This window comes from Cnephaeus nilssonii (assembly GCF_951640355.1).
Source record: "Cnephaeus nilssonii genome assembly, chromosome: 11".
NCBI lineage: Eukaryota > Metazoa > Chordata > Mammalia > Chiroptera > Vespertilionidae > Cnephaeus > Cnephaeus nilssonii.
Window position 1 is genome coordinate 37,470,515 of NC_137082.1, and position 26,448 is coordinate 37,496,962.

A 26,448-nucleotide genomic window follows, 5' to 3' on the forward strand; every position below is an offset into this window, starting at 1 on the left:
GTATGGCAAACAGACTCAAAGTGGCTTCTATGATCTCTGCCTCCTGATATTCACATTCTAGCATAACCCCTTTCTTCCCTTAGTGTGGCAATACCCATAACTTTTATCATTCCTTCCAAGGACCCAGAGAATGCCAAACATGAACACTCTTCAAACTATGGACCCCACATGCCAATCATAAGCATCCCAAACATTTGTGCCACTTAAAGAGCACAAGCCTGATGATAATTTAACTTTCCTATGGAACATGATTCTTTTCTCAGATCCCAGGCATCCTATAAACTTGATTAAGCTACTGAATGCTCAAAAGCTGAAATTTTTAGTTTGCTTTTAAACTGATTTTTCAAAAAATGTTTTTATTGATTTCAGAGAGGGAGAGGGAGAGGGAGATAGAAACATTGGCTGCCTCCTGCATGCCCCCTACTGGGGATTAAGCCCATAACCTGGGCATGTGCCACAACGGGGAATAGAACCTTCTGGTGCTTGGGACAATGCTCTACCAAATGAGCCACAGCAGCCGGACATAGTTTGTTTTCTACCAGTTACATTTCAAAAGGAGATGGAATGGCTTGAATCTTTTATCACAAATTTCAGCCAGCATCTACAATTCTCTCTTTTGCAGTGATGCTTTGATCCAGTTAACTCTAAAAACATTGGCCTACCTGCTATCTACTTGTGTGTTTATTAATCACACTATAAACTGGCTACTTTTCAATTGGACTTCACTGGTTATCAATAATTTAAAATGGCGATTTTACGCCCTAGCTGGTTTGGCTCAGTGGATGGAGCATCAGCCTGCAGACTGAAGGGTCCCAGGTTTCATTCTGGCCAAGAGCACATGCCCGGGTTGTGGGCTCGATCCCCAGTAGGGGGCGTGCGGGAGGCAGCTGATTGGTGGTTCTCTCTCATCATTGATGTTTCTATCTCTCTATCCCTCTCCCTTCCTCTCTGAAATCAATAAAGAAATATATTTTTAAATGGCGATTTTAAAGTTCTTTTTCCTATTATAAAAGCAATACTATATATGCTCATTTTAGAAAATGTGGAAACCACAGAATAATGAAAAGATATTTTACTTAGTCCTTCCATCTAAAGACAACTACTGTTAAGATTTCATCTATTTCCATTTGTTCTTTTTTCCCATGTAAAATGGTGATTTCCTGAAAATGTTTTTCCAACCCACCTGCTTTATTCCCTACTTTAACTCACTCACTTGCAAGCAGGATACTTCAAAATGTTGATAACTCAAAGTGACTCTATATAAGGCCTGTCCAAGAACCTGGGAACAGAGGGAAAGCCTGGGCTGCCCTCAGGTCCAAAGTGACTGGCATTCACTGTGTTCCCATCCAATTTATAAAGATTAAAAAAAAGTGATGATGTGAAGTTTGGGCCAGGACAAACACTTAAATAAAGGCACAAATTAAATAAGAAGGCTGTCCCTATCAGCTGGGTCCAGTGCAGACTTAATGCAGGACAGGAAGCTGCTATAGTGTGACTTAGGAATTGGCAATAAGACAATAGATGTTCACCTTCCACATTAAAGGGGACCTAATGCATTCTTCTAGACTCAATTTTTGCTTAGTTCTCATTGTTCTGAGCCCTTGCCAATGAATAGTTTTTTAACACCTATGAGAAAACCAAGACCACATGGTGGAAAATTCCATTTCCAGATCTCCCAGCTACACAGACTGGCTTCCTCCTGGGGAATCTAAAGCCTGAGGTTTCCTTTGCACAAATGATATGACTGCCAGATCCATCCTGGTACTAAGGGATATTTTTAAAAAGCTAGTAGGGATTTTATAAACTGCAGTAAATAACAAAATGTTAACCCTCTTTCCCAGCTTTATGAGGTAAAGGGAAGACTGAAAAGTAAAAACCAGCCATCCTTGAACTGAAGAAGTAAGCCTGATACTAAATAGCTAGGGGGAAAAAGGCGGGGGAGGGGGGGGCGGTAATAAATCCTATACTGTGCCAGGAACTATAACCTAAGCATCTTATGTTTAATCCTCATAACAGTCTTCTTGGGTAGATATCTTCATTTCTTAAAGTTGAGAAACTTAGGCTTAGAGAGAAGTTAAGTGACTTTTCCAATATCCCACATCTAAGTAAGTAACAAGGCAAGGATTTAAAAGCCTTTGCTTTTCCCACGATACCATAATGTCAACACCAGGCTCTATCTACTGGCTGTAGAACCCTGGGCAAGTTTCTTCCCCTCTAGTCACAGGGGCACCACCTCCTTGAAGTAAAGATAATAGAAGCCCAGAGCAATTCTGTAACTCAGATGCCTTAGAATGAAGGTTTGAGTCATCACACCAGCAAAAAAGCCCTCAATATCTCAGTAGTTAGCTGAGGATTAGGAGAACGAGTAGGGAAAGAGAGACAAAATTCCAGCTATTACTTGGTAACCGGTTTTAGAAACAATGGTTATTTCTTGCTTGTTGTTAGAATAGTGAGCCTCAAACAAACGATCACCTGGATATCTTATTCAGGATCTTAGGCATAATCAGCTTTGAGTAATGACAGTCCAATAAGTGACCTCATCATATGAGGAGTGAAGATCATTTGAGTTGAAGAGATGAAGAACAGAAAGGCTAGATTATTAGCACCAATCAATCCCTAATAGAGATGAGGAGAATGGGACAGAGAAAGACTATTAATTTAATTTTATCCTGCCTTCTTCTAAAAACGATTTCAGATGGGAATTCAAAAAGATTCAAAGCCTCCCCCGCCCCCGCCCCCCAAAAAAGAAAAGATTCAACAGACCAGACTAATTAGAAGGGAAATGTACTGGAGAAAGATAGAGTTTAGTAGTTTAGTGCAGAAATCTAGTTGATGGGGAGTGGAGGAAGTCAATGGGGGAGAAAAGGGAAACATCTTTAATACTTTCAACAATAAAGATATGTTGAAACAAAAGGAAGAAATCTAGCTGGCAGGTGAAAAGAGCCTGACCCCGTTATTAAAATCACAGATATAAAGAAAGGAAATTGATAAAAACATTGAGAGGTCAGAGAAGTCAGATTTTGCCAAGGTTTTGTAGGGGTTCAGAACAAGCCACCCCAAGATGTGCCTAAGTAGTACATGGATTATTTCAAGCTCCCCTGCCCCCAACTATCTAGGAGCCTGGCCCACATTAAGAGATATCACACACAAAAAAAGAAGAGAAAAAAAAAGCCCGACCAGTGTGGCTCAGTGGTTGAGCGTCGATGCATGAACCAAGAGGTCACCAGTTCGACTCCTGGTCGGGGCACATGCCAGGGTTGGGGCACAGAGTGGAGTGAGATTTAGTGAGGAAAATCTGTGTAGGTGCTAAAGAAGAGCAGAGCTTGCCACCCCAAAATATGCCTCTTTGGGATATTGATTATTTCAGGCTGATTAATTTTAAGAAACAGCAGACAAGGGACAAGCTCTGAAAACCAAGGAGGACAGTGTAAAAGGACATTTCCATCTGCAGAAGGGTACTTCCATCTGTAGCAGTGTTTTCCTCACTATACCACGCCTGCGTTTGCTAACAATGATGAAGACATGGACTTAACTCTATACAACAATCTTATTCTTATTTATTGTGCTTTGCCAGGTAATTTCCCGGAAGTGACTCTCCACCCCCAATACCTGTTGTCTTTAGCTGAAGGTGGTATTTAAGGTGATGGCTTGACATTTTGGAGAGTTACTCATTAGTTTTCCTGGGTCTCTCCCATGTATACAGGAGGTGTTTTATTAAACTTTGTTTTTCTCCCGTTGATCTGTCTTGTGTCAATTTGATTATTAGGCCAGCCAGAAGGGTAGAAGGAAAATTACTTTTCCTCCCCCACAGCACTCACCAAACCAGAGACATGGAAGAGCTGTAGGCCTTGGGCTCTTCTGGAAGACAACTCAGTGATAGAAAAGAAAGCAGAACCAATAAGAAACAAAGAAAAAATGCTCAAGAGATGCAAGAGGTAATGCCGAAATACAAAGTCAAAGAAGTGAAGGGAGAAGAGAAGTTTGCATGAAAGGGGAGAAAACTGTCAAATACTGGAGGAAAGGAGGGGGGGCGGGGAGGAAGACTAAGGAGACATTATCTTTGACAGTGAAAGTCAATAGTATTAAAATCTAGGAAAAATGAGGTTCAGTTCTCCATGCTAAAAAAAAAAACAAAAAAAAACCCATGACTATTACCTTTTAGAAATACAGAAACTGACATTTCTGAATTTAAATGTAAGCAAAAATGTTCTTAGGATGGTCAGGAGAGGCACCAGTGTTCTTTGATATTTAGCACTTGAGAGGACCTTTAAAGATCAAAACTACTGAGTTTTAATTTTTGCACCAAAACTCTGAAATAGAGAACAGAAAAACATGTAGGGGCACTGGTTGAAGTGATGAGACAGCTAAGGCTCTGTAGAACACAGTTTAAATAAAGTCCAACAATATATTTGTGGACAAAAAGGGGCCACATGCTAGCTACCCTGACAAGCTCTGGGAAGGTCTACATGGCAGCCTTTTAAACTCACTAAGACCTAAAGTAACCACAAAGGATGGTATGAAATTTAAACTTTTAAAATTAAAAAGTAGTCTAAGGTGGGTAGTTCTGTCCTAGGCCTGTATCAACTTTGATCTTAATTGAGCCTATTGTCTTTTTGCGTCTAAGATAACATACCTTCGGGGTAACTTCCCTTCTTCCGGACCCCTCAGGGCACAACCAATGCACCAGGGGGGAGACCACAAATCCCCTCATTGTCATTGTGTAACTATCCTGTACCCATCTACGTAAAAGAAGCATGTGTCTATCATTTTACTTTTTATTTTTTTAATATATTTTTATTGGTTTCAGAGAGGAAGGGAGAGGGAGAGATAGAAACATCAATGATGAAAGAGAATCACTGATGGGCTGCTTCCTGCACGCCCCCTACTGGGGATCAAACTCGAAACCTGGGCATGTGCCCCTGGCCAGAATCGAACCTGGGACCCTTCAGTCCGTAGGCCGATGCTCTATCCACTGAGCAAAACCGGCTATCATTTTAATATATACATATATATATCTTTATTGAGTTCAGAGAGGAAAGGAGAGATAGAAACATCAATGATAAGAGAGAACCATCAATTGGCTGCTTCCAGCACACCCTCTACCGGGGATCGAGCCAACAACCTGGGCCCTGACTAGGAATCAAACCGGTGACCTCCTAGTTCAGTGGTCGCCAACCTTTCGGACCTCACGGACCATGAGTGGTCTATGGACCACCTGTTGGCGACCGCTGTTCTAGTTCACAGGTCAATGCTCAACCACTGATCCACACCAGCTGGGCTATCATTTTACTTCTTATCCAATCCACCTCCCCGCTTTGCTTTCTCCCACTTCCCTAATCTATCACCAATGGATTTCATGTAACCTACTTACGTCTCCTCTTTTGATTGTAATGTATAAAACAAGGTGAAAAACTGCCATTCTCCGGAGCATTATCACAATACTTTGAGATTCTGCTTCCAGGCAACTGTCAACAGTTTGGCTCAAATAAACTCACAAAAATTCTTTACAGCAAGCATGTCAAACTCTCGGCTGGCGGGCCACATGCCTCAAACAAGTTTGATATGCTTGCTTTACAGATTTGAATGTTTCTTACGTTAACGTATTTCTGCCCTAGCCAGTTTGGCTCAGTGGATAGAGCATTGGCCTGTGGACTGAAGGGTCCCAGGTTCGATTCCGGTCAAGGGCATGTACCTTGGTTGTGGGCTCGGTCCTCAGTGGGGGCTTGCAGGAGGCAGCCGATGAATGATTCTCTCTCATCATTGATGCTTCTATCTCTCTGTCCCTCTCCTTTCCTTTCTGAAATCAATAAAAATATATATATTAAAAAAAATACACACATATTTCTGAGTTCAACCTTTGCCCACGCAGAAAAAAATGGGTGCCCAGATTCTTCCAGTCAAGGAAAGAGCTCTTAAGCACATCAGATGTGGACTCTACACCCAGGAGGGCCCCTACCTAGCTGAGTGGCACTGGGCAAAGCATTTTTCCTTTCTAGACCTCAGTTCCTCCACCTGTCAAGGGAAGAGGTTGGGCAGGATGACCTTTTGGCCCCTGACAGGGCTGACATTCTGTGACCTAGAAGCTCCCTGTAAATGTAGTGCTTTGATTTTACATTCTCCCCAGGGTAAGAGTTCCCAGTCCCCCACCTCATTTGATTCCGTACTACAATCCTAAGAGGTCACTCGGTTATCAACCTGATTAAGTTCAAAGACTAGCTGAAGGTCACTTGCAAATCAGTGGGAAGTTGCACATGGTCTGACCCCAGGCATATGAGGGTCTCAGGCTTTATCTCACTCTGCACTGAGTCCATTTAGTCAGAGAAAGCTCACTGAGATTTCCCATGCTTAAACATTGCTTTGTTACTGAAAAAAGGCAATAAGGGACTATATATACTATTGGCTTTCTAAACTACAAGCTGTCTTGTTATGTAGCTTTCCCCTGACCAAGGTAATTTGTGTGGTCTTCATCAGGCTTTGCCAGGATGTACTTGATGCCAGGCCACTCGTTTGTATTCTAGAGGCAAAGTCAATCACTTTTGGTTTTGGCAAGAATGCAGACAGAAAACCAAAACAGGATGAAGGCTGTAAACAAAGAGGCATACTGAGAAAATGAGCTGGACAGGGCCAGCTGAAGCTGGTGCTGAAATAGTTACGGCTGAAAAGCTGCAGGAAGAGGCCAGGGAACTGACAGAGAAGGTAGACAGCGGTGCTCCTACAGCAAGCTGACGCACATCCTCTCTTTTTACCTATAAACCAGTGGCCAAATGAGTAATTAGTATAGCACTTTACAATTTACAAAGCACCTTTACACCTGACATCTCATTGGATGATCACGAAGGTACTGTGAGGGAAAACACGGGGCACTGGCATCTGTTGCAGCGACAGGGAAACTGAGGCTTAAAGAGGTTGAAATGGAGTGACCAAAACAATATAACTAATAAATGCAACAGCTGGGACTGAAACCAAATTTTCTCCTGATCCCAATGCTTACTCTGTGTCCTGTATCATACTGCCTCCCAGGTTATCACAGATTAAAGGATTTGGGGGTAAAAAGGAGAGACATTCAGCAGATTGCCTCTCTGCACTGCACCCACCCCACACTGAGGACCTCTTTATCTCTGGTCCTAAATTACACTGAGTGGTTAAGATCAGGCCACAGGCTCGAGGATTAAACCCTAATATGAAACTAATAACAAGAAAGCCGAGATTTGGGACTGGAGTTTGCCTTCACCCATTAATTCAATTAAATAGGGGAGATTAAGTTTATAAACAAACCACCACAGTTCCAAGCAAACTCGAAGGCAGTTTCTCAGCCTCGGCAGCAGTGACATTTTGGACCAGATGTTTTGTTGTAGGGGAGTGTCAGGTACATAGAATGTTTAGGAACATCCCGGCCTCTACCCACTGAATGACAGTAGCACCTGCCTCCAACAATTGGGACAATCCAACAGGTCTCCAGATATTACCAAATGTCCTCTGGGGGGCAAAGCTGTGGCTGAGTTGAGAATCACTGCTCTAAGGGTTATGGAGGTTTAGGGCAAAAGTCAGTTAATACAGTTGTAGATGCAGAGAAAAAGATTCATGGAGGAGGTAACATGTGAACTGGACCTTGAAGAATAGATAAAGTCCTGGTCCGGTGTCTAAATTAGTTGGAGCATTTTCCCGTAGACCAAGGAGTTTGCGGGTTTGACTCCTATCAGGACATACCTAGGATGATTCCCAGTCAGGGCGTGTAAGGGAGGTAACCCATAGATGTTTGGATGTTTCTCTCTCTCTCTCTCTCTCTCTCTCTCTCTCTCTCTCTCTCTCTCTCTCCCCACAATCACCCCCCCCCCCCCCCAATATCCTCAGGTGAGCATTAAAAATAAAAAAGGGTAGATAAAATTCCTGTAGGTGGGGAGGGTAAGACTAAGAAGGAATTCCAGAAAGGGAAGGTAACTTAAACACAAGATGAGAAAGTACAGGTCTGCTAGAAAATGATCCAGTTTGGCAAGAGCAGAAGGTTGGAAATAGGAGATAAGGCTAAAAATGCCCATTGAAGTCAGGTCAGAGAAAGTTATTCATCAGCTAATATTTATAAAATATATTTACAGGATATACACACATAATGAGATAGCCAACAATACAAGATATCAAACGGATATTTAATAGTGTAGAAGTCAAACCAATGGCACTGCTATGTGTCCCACCTCCCCAAGAAGACAGAATGTTGCTTGAGTATCACATCTTACACTGCATCTACTGTTCATCGCATTTATTCAGAGCTAAATAAAGCTTGGAACCAGGGTAGAGGTGAGAGAAATAACTAAGGACTGGAAAGGTCAGGAGTTCCCCAAAGGAGGTAAGAATGATGGGCCTTCGGGTGAGGCCGTATGCCCCTGGATCCGGGTGAGGCTGGGTCCCGGGTCCGGGTGAGGCCGCACACACCTAGGTCCGGGTGAGGCTACGTGCCCCTGGGTCTGGGAGAGGCCACGCGCCCCTGGGTCCGGGTGAGGCCACGCGCCCCTGGGTCCGGGTGAAGCTAGATCCCGGGTCCGGGAGAGGCCATGTGCCCCTGGATCCAGGTGAGGCCACGCGCCCCTGGGTCTGGGAGAGGCCACGCGCCCCTGGGTCCGGGTGAGGCCACGCGCCCCTGGGTCCGGGTGAAGCTAGATCCCGGGTCCGGGAGAGGCCACGCGCCCCTGGATCCGGGTGAGGCCACGCGCCCCTGGGTCCGGGAGAGGCCACGCGCCCCTGGGTCCGGGTGAGGCCACGCGCCCCTGGGTCCGGGTGAGGCCACGCGCCCCTGGGTCCGGGTGAGGCCATGCGGCCCTGGGTCCGGGTGAAGCTGGATCCCGGGTCCAGGTGAGGCCATGTGCCCCTGGATCCGGGTGAGGCTGGATCCCGGGTCCGGGGGAAGCCGCACGCACCTGGGTCCAGGTGAGGCCACGCACCCCCTGGGTCCGGGTGAGGCCACGTGCCCCTGGGTCCGGCCGAGACCCAACCAGAGGGAATCGAACCTGCATTACCACCATTTGTCCACCATCCAGAGCTGAGGGGTCAGTGCCGACATGTACACATAAGGAACTGGTGGACATTGATATTGGGTCTCAAAAGAACTGTTGGTCCAGAAAGAAACTCACTACAGACTGATTCATTTGCCTGTCAGCATAACTATTATTGCTCGTCTCACATTCAGTTCTTATAAGTATATCTCTAGTGACACATGATCTCGCTCACCTAGGGGAAATGATGAACAACATAGACTGATGAACAAGAACAGAACCAGAAACAAGGAGGCATCGATCGGACTATCGGGCCTCAGAGGGAGGATAGGGGAGGGTGGGGGGAGGGGGGAGAGATCAACCAAAGGACTTGTGTGCATGCATATGAGCCTAACCAATGGTTAAGTTCAACAGGGGGTTGGGGCATCCGTGGGGAGGGGTGTGGGATGGGAATGGGGGGATGAGGACAAATATGTGACACCTTAATCAATAAAGAAATTTAAAAAAAAAAAAAGAATGATGGGCCTTGAATGGATATATTTTGGATTGTTATAAGGGAAGAGGACATTCCAGGTAAGGACATCAGGGGTGGGAAAAAAACAAATGTACAAAATATATCCAGGAAGACATATCCAGGAAGACACCAAAAAGATTAATGTATCTGGGAAAGAAGACAAGACTGATCAAAACACAGAGCACATTGCCGAAACCGGTTTGGCTCAGTGGATAGAGCGTCGGCCTGCGGACTCAAGGGTCCCAGGTTCGATTCCCGTCAAGGGCATATACCTTGGTTGCGGGCACATCCCCAGTAGGGGGTGTGCAAGAGGCAGCTGATCGATGTTTCTCTCTCATCGATGTTTCTAACTCTCTATCCCTCTCTCTTCCTCTCTGTAAAAAATCAATAAAATATATAAAAAAACAAAAAACAAAACCACAGAGCACATAAATGGGACTTCAGTTTGAACAACCACTGAGGGTTCCTGAGCAGAATGACACAATTGTTTAATACACAGTCATCTAACCTGGTAGTTCTTAGCTACACATTAGAAAGACTGGGAGCTTTGAAGAAGAGCAATACCCAGACTCCAACTCTAAAGATCTAATTTAATCGGGCTAGGGTAGAGCCCTGATATTGTTTTTAAAACTTCACAAATGATTCTTATATGCAACTAGGACTGAGAACCACGGGCCTACAGTCATGCCCTCATCCTCAGATGCGAAAAGAGGCCTAGAAATTTAAGTTATTTGCCTAAATTCACACAGCTGTTTAGGTGAGGGACTGGGACTGGCATCTGGACTCCTATTCCAGGCTCTGAAGTATCTCACAGAGTACTGGGCTAAATTCCATACATCAGTCTATAAGAAGCACAATTACCTGATGACTTCACTCTCAAGTTTTTCCAGGGTTAAAGCCTGAATTAATCCTATGTAATAAAAGGCTAATATGCAAATTGTCCCCAGGGGGAGGAGTTCGACTGACCGGGAGTTAGACGTGCACTGACCACCAGGGGGCGGCACGGAACATGGCAGGCGTCTGTGAGGCATCACTGGCAGCGGGCGGCAGTGGAGGTGTTGCCAGTCCCAATGGGCCCTGATGAGAGCGGGACTGTGGCGGGATGGTGGAGCAGGTGAGCGGGGGCCCAATTGCCCCATCCGTTACCCCACAGATTGGCCTTGATCACCGGCCTGGCCTAGGGACCCTACCCGTGCACAAATTTCATGCACTGGGCCTCTGGTCTAATCATAAACTACTGGCTTAAGCATCCCCAAGCATCTAGGGTAATAGATGTTGGTTTCATTGCTGTCTCCTGGGGGCCCTTAGGAAAGGAAAGGGTCTCAGGAGACTCCCCAGAAAGCGTAATAAATGAGCCAAACCACCCAACTCCATGAAAGAAACAATGACTTTTTAAAATACAACTCGCTTAGTTTTTGTACTACATAAAGGGAAGTCTGAGTTCCTCTTCACCAGAAGAAATACTCTCAGAGATTCTATTCCATAAGCAAAGGTGGGGAGGAAAGTGATTAAAGGTATCTGCTAAAGCATGCTTACAGACCCTCATTTTAACAGGAAACACCCCTTCTGGTCCACAGCCTTGGGTAAGGGCCATCCACACCTTGTGTTTTTCTGAAAAGGGCAGCAGCAGCACCCTTTACAACAGGCCCACCTTCCCACTGTGTGATTCCTGGATTCTGGCAGCAGGTGGTAAATAGCAAGTTTGCAAAGGTTGTCAAGCTGGAAACCTGAGTCTGTCCTATACTAGATTCATCCTATTCATTACTGGTACAAGCAACTCCTAGAACAAAACAATGCTCACCTAGGGATCTTCTCAAAACTCCAAACACTCATCAACCAGCTGAAGCCCTAACATGGGGCTCATATTAAAGGAACTCTAAAAGCAGAAGCACTACCCTCTGCCTTCCACTCTTGAAAAATGCAGCTCAGGATACTAAGAAAGCGACTGCTGGCAAGGCCCTGGTACGTGCTCTGGGTTCCTACCAGCTATAAGGCAGAATCCCTGAAAACAATTTGTTCTTTAACACAACCCGAATAGAGGTAAAGAACAACCAGAGTCCTAAGATGCAGTACTTAATTCTCATACTAGCTTAATTTATTAAGCAGTTCCTATATGCCAGATACCATGATAAGCACTTTACCCATTCATTATTTCATTTTATTTCCAACACACTTGTAAAATAGGTACTGTAACTGTAATCCTTCCTATTTTATAGAAGAAGAAACTGATACTTGGAGAGGTTTTGTAATAGGCTAAAGGTCACATAGCTAGTGGATTGCAGAATAAGGATGTGAACGTGAGCAGCCTGCATCTAGAACTTGGGTAGGCCTCTATAAACAACTTTTCCTTTTTGATGCCAACTAACCATTAATTCTTCTACTTATTTTTTCAGGTTTGGCTACTGGAATTTACCAGGATCTTATTGAGCAAATAATTTTGAAACTGAAGAGCACCATATAAAGTTTAGGTATCATTAATACAAAGTTGGGTATTATTAGGTATTAGCATTATTACTTTAATTAATAGGAGAGAACTGTACCTATCTGGGGGTATTTGAAAAGCAACCCCGTGGGCTGTCTAATCATCCAAAGTCACATTTTAGTCAATACCCTGGTTAAACCCACCTTTCAACACAAAGGTTTACAAGATGGGACATCTTCAAGTAAACAGGATACTACCAGAGTTAAAAGATTTGACATCCTCAAAAATTGAAGCCCTGGCCAGTGTTGCTCAGTTGGTTGAGCATCGTCCCATGCATCAAAAGGTTGCTGGTTTGATTCCTGGTCAGGGCACAGGGTTTCTGGCTTGATCCCTGGGGAGGAGGGGAGGGGCGTACAGGAGGCAGTCTATCGATGGTCGGCTCTCACATTGATGTTTCTCTTTCCCCCTCTCCCCCTCTCAAAAAAAAAATACACACACACACACACACACATATTTAAAAAAACAACTGAAGAATGGCAGGAGGGGTCCTGTCTCCAAAGCTTTCTCAACTGCAGGGAGAACGAGACAATAGCCTGATTCCTCTTTTTTCTCTCTGCTAAGTATTATGGCTTCACATAACATAGTTTTAGAGCTAAAATGTCACAATTTTAAAAAGCATTCCATTTTAACCATAAGATGAAAATTCAGACTTAAAAATGTAGAAGCATTCTAAGGATGAAACTGTCATTTTAAATAAACAACCGTGTCTATTTTGAAAGCAAATAGTATTTCTGGAAAAATTATCATATGACTGCTAATCTTAGGTTAGCATTATAGATGGGAAGCAACTTCACACTGCGTTTATGAGTGATATACAATTTATTCCCCTGATTTATTATGTTTGTTTTTAGATGATCACTCTACAAGTTCCCCCCAAATAACAGCTATAGCCTTTAAACCTGAAACATTATCTATAAAATAATAATAATAATACTGCCCTGACCAGTTGCTCAGTAGTTAGAGCGTCAGCTTTTGGACCGAAGGATCATGGGTTTGATTCCTGGTCAAGGGCACATACCTCGGTTGCAGGTTCCATCCCCACTCTCGAGTGCGGGAGGCAACCAGTCAATGTGTCTCTCTGACATCGATGTTTTTCTCTCTCTCTCTCTCCCCTCACCCCCTATTTCTTCCACTCTCTCTCTAAAGATCAATGGGAAAAAATATCCTCGGTAAGGATTAAAATAAAATACTGAAAAACATATAACAAAAAAAATCTTAATAAATAATAAAATCAAGTGTGAAGAGTGGCTGTAGCAGAAATTTTCACTTGATCACTTGAAAACCCCAAAGTGTAGACTATAGGTCTTTCTGGTGGTAAAGAGATTATAGTCTAATAACACAGCCCAAGCCTGGAGTAAGCCACACATCCACTTGAGAAATTAATTTTCGTATATTAAACCTCCGAGGAAGATAAAATGCAGCAGCACCTCCACACAAAAAGTTAGGGAGAATATTTCACATTCCTTAATAGCAATCAAGTGTAATAGCAATCAAGTGCCTGTTTGATCATGTAAATAGTGTCTACATAGCATTCAACTCAGAATGCAACAAAGCCATATTTCCTCCAGAGTACACCCCATTCAATTATCAACAATGGACATTTATTTGGGACTGATAATATGTCAAACTCTGTGAGGCATTGTGAGAAACATGACAGAATTTTGAGTCACTATACCATTCCTCTCACTGAAAAGGTAAGATCAAAAGACATAATACAACACTTTTTTGTATGGTTTTTAAACATTCTCCACGTATCTCAGTTAATTTCACATAATAAATATTTAATGGCCAGATTGTAGGTAAAGGGTATAAACACAGTAGAATTAGCACTGTGATTAAAGAAAACACTTTCCCGGGTTGCGGGCTTGATCCCCAATAGGGGGCCGGGTGCAGGAGGCAACCTATCAGTGATTCTCTCTCATCATTGATGTTTCTCTCTCTCTCTCCCTCTCCCTTCCACCCTGAAATCAATAAAAATATAAAAAAATAAAAATAAAATACTTAAATTTAGCAAAGAAAGCCCTGAAACCTAACATGTACTCATAAATCTAGGTTTAGTTTCTATGTGCCATTTCCAAGCATCTCTTTATAAAAAGGGATGGGTTGGGGAGGGTTTAAAAAGGCCTTTCAGTATAGATGACTTGACATCCAGTTCTTCAGTAAAATCCAAAATGCTATCAATTTTTGGACCTGAAAGTCCTTGACATACCTCTTCCTTTCAACATCCCTCTTCAGACTTGTCAATTTTTCCTCCAGAATCTCCCATTTGTCCTTTTCTTTCTGACTGTCCTCACTTCTTGTCTGGATTTGCCCTTTCATTCATCATTTACCAAATGTCTATTATCTGCCACCAACAGAGCTAAACCTTCATCCTTACTCTTATGAAGTTCACATGATATTCAGTAGAGCTGTTATCTGCCCATCTCAATCACCAGACTGCAAGCTTTAGCAAAGGCTTTTATTTCCAGATCCTAGCAGCATCTGGCATACAGCAAACATTCTAAAAATGTTTGTTGTGTGATACCAGATTACTTTAGCGAGCTCTTTTTAATCCATAAATATTTTAGTACAGTATACATCTTCAAAAAAGACTTTGGCTTTTTTTAAAATATAAAAGCAATATGTGCACAATGCAAAAATATAGAAAGATACTAGGTAAAAAGTGAATTCTCCAACCACCTAAAAATCCCACTTCCAGAAGTGACTACTACTACAGTTTAGAATGTATATTTCCAGAACTCTCTTATGCTGGTATATAACATGCACCTGCACACATGCACGTGCACATACACACACTTGTTTTGGAACAAGTTCTTTGATAGTTTCTGATACTACCTTCTCAACCTTCTAATCTAGTGATTCTCAAAGTGTTGTCCCTGGATTAGAAGCATTAGCATCATCAGGGAACTTGTTAGAAATACAAATTCTCAGGCCCCACTCCAAACCTATGGCCTGAATCAGACATTGTGGGTTTTAATAAACTTTCCAGGTGATTCTGAAGTGCACTGAAGGCTGAGAACTACTGCTGTCACCCAGTCAAGTCACCCTGGACGACAGTCCCTTAAACACATCAAGCATTGTTATCTTCAAAATGCTTTCCTTGTCCTTTTGATTAAGCCTGACCCTACCAATCCGTCAAAGCCCAGAAAGTCCTAACTCCTCCCCAAAGTGTTCTCACTACCACAGCTAATACCTCCTGCACCTCTTCCAACTCCTATGGCACACCTAGGCCCCCTACCACAGGAGTTAACAATTAGGTACACACTGTCTTCATTAGCAGAGAATAGTTCTTACTATTAAAAAGTCCTTTCATAATAGATTACCTGACACCCAGTTCTGCAGTAAATCCAAAATGCTATAAATCTTTGGACCTGAAAGTCCTTGACACACCTATTATGATCTGTTGGGGAATATTTTCCCAAGAGACCATAAACTCCTTGAAAACATGAATCATATTTTTGTTATCTCTTCCTCAACTCTGTTCTACGCACATAAATGGAATTTTCATAGGGTTGCTGGTTAATGCCTTTAAGGATGAATTCACTGAAATACTGATAAACCTTTAATGAATAAAAGTCTAGATTTCAAGTTTTAGCCCTGAGTCTGTGACCTTGGACAAGTTTAGCATGAAGTCTGTAAAAGTGAGTTTGAACTCAATGACCTGATGCCTCCTTTCAGCCTGAACAACGTATGATTTTATGAAATGTTGCCATGTTGGACATCTTATTCCATTATACTTTCACTAGAGGCCCAGTACACAAAATTTGTGCATGGGTGTGGTCCCTAAGCCTGGCCAGCGATCTAAGTGCGAGCCTCTGGTGTGAAAGGGCAGGTCCCAGCTGACCTCTGGGCCCTGGGCAGCACCTGGACCCTGGGCCCCCATGTGCCCCCATCCATCTGCGTCACGGCGCCGAAGTCCCCATGTGGAGATGTGGTGAGCGCAGCTGGACACTATGAGCCGGGGCACAGCGTGGGCCTCTGGGCCGCCAGGCGGGCAGCACGCTCTCTCCCGGCTGGCCTCGCAGACTGGCTCCTGCGCGAACCCACAGAGAGCCTGACTGGCCCCTGTGGTCCTGGTGGCTGCAGCCCGGCTCACCTAGAAGAGGCTGCACAAGTGCAGGGCGGGCTCCATGCGGGCTCCCAGCACCTAAGCGCAGGGGCTTCCCCGGTGCATGAGCCCTGGCGTCCTGGGGGAGGGTAGCAGGGGGAGTGAGAGCAAGCTTGGCGGACAGCCCGCATTCATCCCGCACCTCCATCCCCAGTCCCCAGGTAGCCAGCGAGAGGTCGCAGAGCGTCGCCAACGCCTGCCATGTTCCACGCCGCCCCCTGGTGGTCAGTGCACATCATAGTGAGCAGTTGAACTCACGGTTGAAAGACTGCCCGAGGGGACAATTTGCATATTACTCTTTTATTAGATAGGACTAGAGACCTGGTGCACAAAATTCGTGCACGGGGGGGAGGGGGGTGTCCCTCAGCCCAGCCTGCACCCTCTCCATTCTGGGACCCCTCGAGGGATGTCCAACTGCCCATTTAGGCCCGATCTAGATAGGATCAGGACTAAACAGGCAGTCGGACATCCCTCTCACAATCCAGGACTGCTGGCTCCCAACCGCTCGCCTGCCTGCCTTCCTGATTGCCCCTAACCGCTTCTGCATGCCAGCCTGATCACCCTCTAACCACTCCCCTGCCAGCCTGATTGATGCCTAATTGCTCCGCCAGCCTGTTTGCCCCTAACTGCCCTCTCCTGCAGGCCTGGTCACCCCTAACTCCCCTCCCTGGCAGGCCTGGTCCCCCCCAACTGCTCTCCCCTGCAGGCCTGGGTCCCCCCAAACGGCCCTTCCCTGAAGGCCAGGTCACCCCCAACTTCCCTCCTCTGCCGGCCTGGTCACCCCTAACTGCCCTCCCCTGCTGGCCTGATCGCCCACAACTGCCCTCCCTTGCAGACCTGGTCCCTCCCAATTGCCCTCTCCTGCTGGCCATCTTTTGGCAGCCATCTTGTGTGTTGGAGCGATGGTCAATTTGCATATTACTCTTTTATTAGATAGGATAGAGGCCTGGTGCACGGGTGGGGGCCGGCTGGTTTGCCCTGAAGAGTGTCCCGGAACAGGGTGGGGGTTCCCTTGGGGCATGGGGCAGCCTGGGCGAGGGGCCTGTGGTGGTGTTCAGGCTGGCCACGCCCCCCGGCGACCCAAGCGGAGGCCCTGGGATCTGGGATTTATTTATCTTCTATAATTGAAACTTTGTAGCCTTGAGCGGAGGAGGCCAAGGCAGGCCAGGGCAGGAGGAAAGTTTGGCTTCCTCCATTGCCGGGGAAACCCAAGCCTCTTGCTCTCTCCATGGCCACAGCCATCTTGGTTGGGTTGATTTGCATACTCACTCCTGATTGGCTGGTGGGCGTGGCTTGTGGCTGTAGCAGAGGTATGGTCAATTTGCATATTACTCTTTTATTAGATAGGAGGATTTATAGGACATTGCTTTGCTTGTAATGCTATTATGGCCATTTTTAGACCTGATTTGAGTTACAATTAGATATGGTGTTTCCCAGTTAGCTAGCAAGCTCTTTCAACAGGAACCATGTTTTATTAAATGGTGAATCTTCCACCATTCCTAGCATCATGTCTTCCTCATAAAAGCTTAATATATTTGCAGAAAATTATTTGGAAAAACTCTTTAAAAAGCCTCATTTATGTAGAGAACCTATGTACAAATCTGCTGTCTCCCCAAGGACCCTTTTGAATATTTATTATTATAAATACTATGAAATGATTTATGGTAAAAATTGTGATTACTCTGGTAGCACCACGGGCAGTCAGCCACAAGAGGCAAAAAATGTAAAAATGAATCTAAGCATTTAGAGACAGACTAAAAGACCACAAGCCTCAGGCTACCTTACTATAAGATGCAAATAAAAACTGCTCTGTACACTTATACCAACTCCAGTGTTGGGGTTAATAAACAAGCTTCTCGATGCAGGATCCTTATCTGCAAATTTTCAGAAACAGGGTGGACTAGAGACCTTTGAGTGGTGGATCTAAAAGGAAGGACATCACAAGGGGAAAAAAAAGGTTCCCTTTTTTCTTTTCTTCTTTCTTTTTATTATATCTATGAGAGGATAAATGTTAGCTGAACCTATCGTGATAAGCAATTAATAATGTAAGTCAAACCATCATGCTGTACGCCTTAAATTTATACAAAGATATATGTCAATTATTTCTCAGTAAAACTGGAAAAAATAACATAAAGGCAGGGGCAGCAAAGAGAAATTGAAGGGCAAGTAGGAAGTACAGAAAGGCAGCAAGAAAACATCACTCGGAGTAACAAAAAGGAGTAACGAAAATTCACCGAGTCTTTACCAAAGGCCTACTCTGAGCTAAGCACTTGAAGCTGCAAAGATGGTCCCTGACCTCAAGGGGCTAATAGTTTTATTGTGTTTGTGTGCAATTCTAATTGGGAAAATCAAGCAAGGAAGGCTTCACAGAGAAGCTGGTGAGTCATTAGAACTCTGAAGTGTGTTAAGAGGAATTTACTAAGGAAAAAAAAAAAAAAGACAGCTTGAGTTTGAGTTAGTTATTTTTGGGAGGAAGCATTCACATGCATTTACAGCTGTTCCTTTGGGACTTCAAATCATGGTAGCTTCTTATATTCAATGGCACTGTCAATGCTCTTTCTCTTCTTAATTTAAATACTAAGATGTTCAAGCCCAATGTTGGACTAGAGCCAGAAAGTCCCAGAATGAGGTGAGTGCTCGCCAAATCTGCTCTGTCACCTCCACATCCAGCCAGCCCAGCTAGCCGGGTCCTGCTGTCCTGGCAGCCAGAAAAGGAAGGCTAATTATATCCTCTGGGGGCCAGGCTAGGGGGGGAAATCTGGATGCAGGCTTACCAGGCTTACCCCAGTTCTGCCAGTAAGCCACCAGGGGAGAGCTTCCCTACTGCAAGCCATAAGGCTCCTAGTCTACCTGTGACAGGGAGGCCAGCTCTGCAGGAAAAAAAAAAGGTGCATGAAAAGAAAGGAAGGGACACATTGGATTGGGAAATGCTGAGGTTATTAAGATAGTCTTAATTAAATGTTATTAGTAAGAGCCCAGGCTCTTATTAATAACGCTACTATTATTATTACAGCAACACCTCAATTGTACTTCAACAACAAGAAAATACTGTTCTTGCAGTCTTTTATGACGTTGAAGAAGCAAACCCGGAGATAAATGTATTGCAAATTATTTTAAAGGTTCAAGATCAAATTCCAACTGTCCTGGCCAGAGACCCTGAGGCGAGAGCCAGTCGCACCGTGCCTCTTGCCAGCCGCGTGACCTTGGGCAGGCACTTCACCTCTGTCTCAGTTTCCTCCTCCGTCCAGAGGGGTGACGAAGCCCCTTCCTCGCGGGGTCGTCGTGGGGTCGCGCCACAGGGGATTCCTTGCTGCAGAGGGGACGCACGGGTGTGAAGGGAGCTCACCGCCCATCTCCAAGCCTCCTTGGCTCTGGGGCGGCCGGGACAGACGGTGCCCGACACCGAGGCACACCGAGGCCCACCGAGCCCCGCCGGCAGAGCAGGAGCGAGAAAGGGGGTCGCGCCTGAAGTGGGTGCCTGCGACCGAGGGAGTGGGGCGCCGGAGGCTCAGCCCTGCTGCCGGCACGTTGTCGCCGGCGGCTCCGCCGCAGGGCCCGCAGCCTGAGCTCTGGGAGCGCCCGAGGGAGGCCGGGCTAAGCCCAGTCCGGCGAGCTGGGAGGGCGGGGGGCCCCGGGGGGACCCGGAGAAACCCAGCAGCGCGAACCCGGGCCCCACCGCGCAGCGGAGAACAGGTAGGGTAGAAAGAGGGAAGGGTGGCGACGCCCCCGAAAGCAGCGCAGCCCCCGCGAGCAGCGCCGCGCGTCCGGGCGGAGGCGCCCACTCACCTGAGGCGCGGGTCCCCGCCGTCAGTGCAGTAGCGGCAGTAGCGGCGGCGGCGGCGGCGGCGAGGGGCGGGGGAGGCTCTGCGGCCGCGCAGGCGCGCTGGGGCCGCCGGGCCGCGGCGTGTGGTCCCGCCCACCTCGGGAACTACCAAGATGGTGGCTGGGCCGGGAGCGCCTCGCGGTGCCATCTTGGATGTAGTTTCTCTGGCGGAGGCGCCTCCTCGGAGAACCTTAACTAGGACTACCCGGCGGGAAAGGCGTTGAGTGCGGCCCCCTCCCTTCCGCAGCTCAGCCTTGTGAAGCCCCTCAGAGCCCTGGCAGCAGAGCATGGCATCCTTTCACTGGGCCCAGAGCACTGTTCCCAAGGTCACATGGCACCTAGCACAGTGCATAGCGCGGGGAAGGGGCTTGGCAAGTGATGGTGAATGAGCCCAGTACTTTAAAGAACTACAATCCAAGACTCAGTCCTCCATTGCATCTCTGTTACAACTGCCTGCTGTACCATCTCCTTTTTTGGGTGCAACATGAGAAATTGACTTATTTTTTTTTTCAAAATAACACATAGTAAGCTTCAATGGCCCAACAACTTAAGTAATACCAAAATGTGCAGGGCAGGGCTAAATCCCTTTCCCAAAAGAGTTTATAATTTAGTTAATCTTGTGAAAATTAATAAAGGGAAACCTCATTTTAAATGGTGTGAGGAATGCCAGAAAGGGAGCCCTCAGACCCCCTTCAACATTAAGTAAAGATCCCAACTGGGAAGAATCTTCAATTACCAACCTCAACAGAAAGAGATGCACCTTGCAGATTGATATTACTGTAAAAAAAAAAATCAACCAAGTAAATGTGGAGAGCTAACTGGCTTTATTAAGTGATTCATGAATCCAGTAGCATCCCATCTAGCAACCAGAATACTCCATGAGGTTGTACAAAATGGAAGATTTTTATAGGAAGAAGGGTGAAGCAAGGGAGCTATTTAAAAGAGAAGAGGCCAGCGGTGTGGCTCAGTGGTTGAGGTCGACCTATGAACCAGGAGGTCATGGTTGGATTCCCAGTAAGGGCACATGCCGTGTTGTGGGCTCCATCCCCAGTGGGGGGCGTGGGGGAAGCAGCCCATCTATAATTCTCTCACATCATTGATGTTTCTATCTCTCTCTCCTCCTTTCCTCTCTGAAATCAATAAAAATATATTTTAAAAAAGAAAAGAAACGTCAATGATGAGAATCATCAATCGGCTGCCTCCTGCATGCCCCCTACTGGGAATTGAGCTTGCAATCTAGACATGTGACCTGACCAGGACTCAAACTGTTAATTCCTGGTTCATAGGTAGACGCTTAACTACTGAGCCACACCCATTGGGCTAGATGTCTTATTTTTAAGGTCAACATTACATTCCTTTATTAAGTATCACTGATTAAAAGTAAAATACTCTTAATTAAATTAGGGCAAATGTAGCAAATATTATGAAACATCAAGGCAGTATCTGTTTAAAATATTGTTTTTTGTTCTTTTAAATATATTTTTTATTGAGTTCAGAGAAGGAGGGAGAGAAACATCAATGATGAGAATCACCAATCAGCTGCCTTCTGCACGCCCAATACTGGGCATCAAGCCCGCAACCCGGGCATGTGCCTTTGTCCAGAATCAAACCCAGGATGCTTCAGTCTGCAGGCTGACATTCTATCCACTGAGCCAAACCAACTAGGGCTATATTGTTATTCATCAAGCACAATTACCTGAATCAAATTTGGGGAGAGGGAAAATTAATATTAAATAAGCACAGCCTTTTATTATATACTAGAGGCCCAGTGCATGAAATTCGTGCATGAGGGGTGTCCCTCAGCCCAGCCTGCACCCTCTCCAATCTGGGACATCCTCTCACAATCCAGGACTGCTGGCTCCCAACCACTCGCCTGCCTGCCCGCCTGCCCCTAACTGCTTCTTTCTGCAAGCCTGATCACCCCCTAACCACTCCCCTGCCAGCCTGATCGATGCCTCACTGCTCCCCTGCTGGCCCGGTCACCCCCAACTGCCCTCCCCTGCAGGCCCAGTCCTCCCCAAATGCCCTCCCTCCCCTGCTGGTCTGATCACCCACAACTGCCCTCCCCTGCCAGCCATCTTATGATGGCCATCTTCTGACCACATGGGGGTGGCCATCTTGTGACATGGGGGCAGCCATCTTGTGCGAGGGTGTGATGGTCAATTTGCATATTACCTCGTTATTATGTAGGACTTGAGGCCTGGTGCATGGATTCGTGCACTGGTGGGGTCCCTCAGCCTGGCCTGTGCCCTCTTGCAATCTGGGACCCCTCAGGGGATGTTAGAGAGCTGGTTTCGACCCGATCCCCACAGGCCAGGCCAAGGGACCCCACTGGTGCGAATCCGTGCACTGGGCCTCTAGTATGCATATAAGATCTTTGGTTAATTTCTTCCCGTCCTCCCTGCTTCCCTCTGATTCATCAGTCTATTCCATGTTTCCATGCCTGTGGTTTCCACTCCTGTGTTGAGCATCTGCCCCCTGGTGGTCAGTGCATGTCATAGCTACAGGCCGGTCAGTCAGCCAGTTGCTTAGGCTTTTATATATATATACCAGAGGCCCGATGCACGAAGATTTGTGCAAGAACAGGCCTTCCTTCTCCTGGCTGCCAGCACCGCCTTTGCTCTGGCGGAGCCACCTTTCCGCCTTCCCACACTGCCCAGAGGCCCGGAGCAGATGGGGCGGTGTGAAATGCCTGTGTCGTTGCCATGGTGATGATGCAAGCGTCCCGCCCCCCCCGGCTGCTTGGTGCCTGCATATGCAAATTAACCTGCCATCTTTGTTGGGTTGATTTGCATACTCAGTTCTGATTGGCTGGTGGACATCGTGAAGGTACAGTCAATTTGCATCTTACTCTTTTATTAGTGTAGGTATATAGATGATTGATGTTTTCATTAACTTATTAAGTGCAAAATTAGTTCTAGTTCACCCTCCACTACTATCTATATATCCTTGGTTAAATTAAGCCTCTCCAATCTTGACTTCATCTATAATGACAAAAAAATAGAAGTTATGTCATAAGGCTATATAGTCTATATTCAAGTAAAGTATTTATAACTTACTATTTTTCTATGCTCTCTCCTGTTTAGCTATTGAAAACAGACTAAAACACACTTCTTATGCTTGAATTTGAGCAAATTCTTATAAACAAAAAATGCAATACAATGTAATAAACAAATTGGAGTAAAGTACAATCACCTTTAGAAGTGATTTATCTATCCCCATTCTACAGATAAGGAAAATGGGGATGAGATGAACATTCATTTCAAATTCAATACTTTTTCCATTATACTATTCTGCTTCCGAAAGTGTAGGAAATTACCACCACTCTGATTTTTAAAAGCCCCAGCTTTCTTTGGGGCTGTCAAAAGTTTCCCTTCATGCTCTACTCTGGACATTATCCCCTCTCCAGGCTTCAATAACTGCCTATCAGTGACTTCCAAATTTTATCTCTAGTCCAGATTTTTCTTCCCAGTTTCCTACCATATAATTCAATAGTCTAGTTGACTTCTCCATTTAGTATCCCAAATTGAACTACTAGCTCTCCCATCTCATCAACTGTTCTATTATCCACCCAGCTTTTTAAGCTTTTACCCTCCATCATATTAATACCACTGTTCTAAACTTTTATTTCATCTAACCCTCATAGCATTCCTGTGATACAGGTTCTGTCATTTTCCTAATTTTACAGTAATAGTGTTCAAAAGAAAACCACAGGCCCAAAATGGTGTTACTCATGCTAAAAGCCCAGGCTACCAAATCTACATTTAATACCTGATCTAATTGCAGCTTAAATCTCTCCCCGTCACAGTGACAGTTAAGTTTGTTGTTGTTAAACCTCACCTGAGCATATTTTTCCATTGATTTTTTAGAGAGTGGAAGGGAGAGGGAGACAGAAATATCGATGTGAGAGACAAATCGATTGGTTGCCTCCTGCATGCACCCTGGTCAGGATGGGGGATCGAGCCTGCAACTGAGGTATGTGCCCTTGACTGGAATCACACCCACAACCCTTCAGTTCTTGGGCCAACACTCTATCCACTCAGCCAAACCCACTAGGGCAGTGGTCGGCAAACTGCGGCTCGCGAGCCACATGCGGTTCTTTGGCCCCTTAAGTGTGGCTCTTCCACAAAATACCACGGCCTGGGCAAGTCTATTTTGAAGAAGTGGCGTTAGAAGAAGTTTAAGTTTAAAAAATTTGGCTCTCAAAAGAAATTTCAATCGTTGTACTGTTGATATTTGGCTCTGTTGACTAATGAGTTTGCCAACCACTGCGCTAGGGCAAGCATGTCAAACTCAGCATGCAGCCCACAATAAATATATTTTTTTTCCAAATTAAAAAAAAATATTCTTTATTATTATACGTATATTTAAATCACAGAACTCCAGGCTGAATATCATTAGACAGACACACACACACACAATTAATTTCTGGAATAGTCTCCCACACTCTGTCTCAAAATTTGGCCAACTTATGCCTCAGGGAGTTTTCCAGTTCAACCCGATACCCCAACGTGAGATAAATAGAAACACTGAAGTCTTCTGGTTTTAGCCACAATCCCAAGGTGCTATCACAGATAGATCTGTTGGAGGTCACTGCTGCTGAGCTAGAACAAGAGTAAGATTGCTGCACATACAGTTCTGGGTGTGGTTAAAACGTGGATCTGTATGCCTCCTGGCCTGCAAGCTTTGTTCTTTTGTTTCTTTCTGCAGGGGTTCTCTTACACACTTCAATAAAAATATATCTTCTATTCGGAATCACACTGGAAAGCAGGTGGTTTGAATGAGTAGTCCTGTTACATAATAAATTACTGAGTCTACAATGGAGAAATCTGAACTCTGGGTTACAACTCAAAATAAATATTATTTCAGGGTAAATAAACAAATTACTTGGCTGGCTAGTGAAATGCTTAATTCTTTTTAAAAACATAATTACAACGTGGACTTTTGCTTTATGCTGTATTCCAAGACAAAACCTATATCGATTCCTAGAGCCCTCCTTCGATTTCTCCCCTCAGTGCTGAGACTTGAGTCCAGGGCCTGGAAGCTGTAATCTCTGTGGCCTGGGTTACTTGGTGAAAACTGCCACACAAGGCCAACCTGGATTAACACCAGCTATTTCTTTAAGTCTGATGGTACCTAGAAGGAGGCCCTCACTCCGACAATAAGGATGTAGAGTGTGGAAGCTAGGGCAAGCTGATTGCTGAGGACAACTCTGCTAATTGACTTAGACAACACAATGGAACATGAATGAAAATATCACTATCATCTTCAAAACTCACTATCATCTTTTTCTAATCAGGAAATCCAGGGTGAGAGGAACATTTCCTATATATTGCTCACCAATACATTCTCCTTAATAGAAGTGAAGCTATTTTAAGAATATAAAAAGCTTTTCAAGACATCTGTTTTCAGGGATCAACCACAGTACCAGAAATACTTTTCAGAGTAGTTCGTTCTAAAGTCTATTCCAAGAAAAAGGGCAGCCAACTTTCGTGAGCTACCAAGACATGTTCGGGCACAAATATTTTCACTTTCCTAAAGTTATATGCCGTCTTCAAGTCCAACTATATCTGATATATATATACACACACACATATACATATCTGATCCTTTTCTGTCAGCAAAAAAAGGAACACCTTTAAAAAAAACCTCCCAAGTTGATATTTGTATAGACTGAGGTTGTTCGTTTTTCATAACTCAGAACATGGATGACATCAAAACATCTGCAATTGTCCCTAAATTCACATCTTTAAAAGGTCCACCTCTCCATTCACATGAATTCATCTGAATCATTGCCGTCCTGATTTGAAGACATATTCTCAACTTTCATTAGTGATGAATAGCTCCTAAGTTCATCCATTTCCCTCTTCTTCTTCATCTCTTCCTTTTCTCTCCTTTTCATATCCTGATTTTGGGCTTTTTTCTCATTCCTTTCCTCCCGGTCTCTGCATTCCTTCTCTGCTGCTAGGTCTGGGAACCGCTCCGTTTTGGTCTTTTCTAATCGGTTCAAGATCTCATTTACTTTCTTCTCCACTGTCACAATTTTCACATCCTTCTGCCTGTGAAAGCCTATCTGTCCCACGTCCATGTCAGCTGTTTTCTTCAGGTTAGACCACGGTGTATATACCACATTAACGTTGTTCATCTTGCAGCCTTGAATGCTATTGGCCTTCACAAGATGAGCACAGTCCATCAATACTTCCTTGGGAATGTCTTCTATGTTCTCCCCCTTATGTAATCGAAGGTATACATGAGCCGAAGAGAGTTTGTCCACATGAAACCAAACATCTTCAGGCCAGCCATACTTTATTAGATCCTCATTTTCATATTTATCCTTTCCCATGTAAATAGTGTAAGCAGATGAGTTAACGCTGCTGGTGAAGTAGAACACCATGGTCGCGGCGGCGCAGCGACTCCAGCCTGGAGCAGCACCACCCAATTCTCGAAGCTCCGGATGCCAGACGCCGAGGCCCCCACAATAAATATTTTTGTGGCCCAGCCAATATAACAGTATGTAAGAAATGTGTTTTTTAAAAA

At 45.0% G+C, this 26,448-nt stretch overlaps 2 protein-coding genes across 2 annotated transcripts in view; both read right to left on the reverse strand.

Annotated features, from left to right (window-relative positions):
- NDRG3 (NDRG family member 3) overlaps nt 1-19,976 on the reverse strand; it is a 72,812-nt gene extending 52,836 nt beyond the window's left edge. Inside the window, exon 1 of the mRNA XM_079785024.1 lies at nt 19,875-19,976. The gene's annotated coding sequence lies outside the window, so the exon portion shown is untranslated. The remainder of the gene's footprint in view (nt 1-19,874) is intronic.
- A 4,264-nt stretch (nt 19,977-24,240) lies between these two features.
- LOC307106697 (coiled-coil domain-containing protein 25-like) lies at nt 24,241-26,380 on the reverse strand. The gene has a single exon (XM_079783336.1). It carries the CDS (start codon nt 26,303-26,305, stop codon nt 25,682-25,684), a length of 624 nt encoding a protein of 207 aa, XP_079639462.1. The 5' UTR covers nt 26,306-26,380; the 3' UTR covers nt 24,241-25,681.
- Between the last annotated feature and the right edge of the window lie 68 nt (nt 26,381-26,448).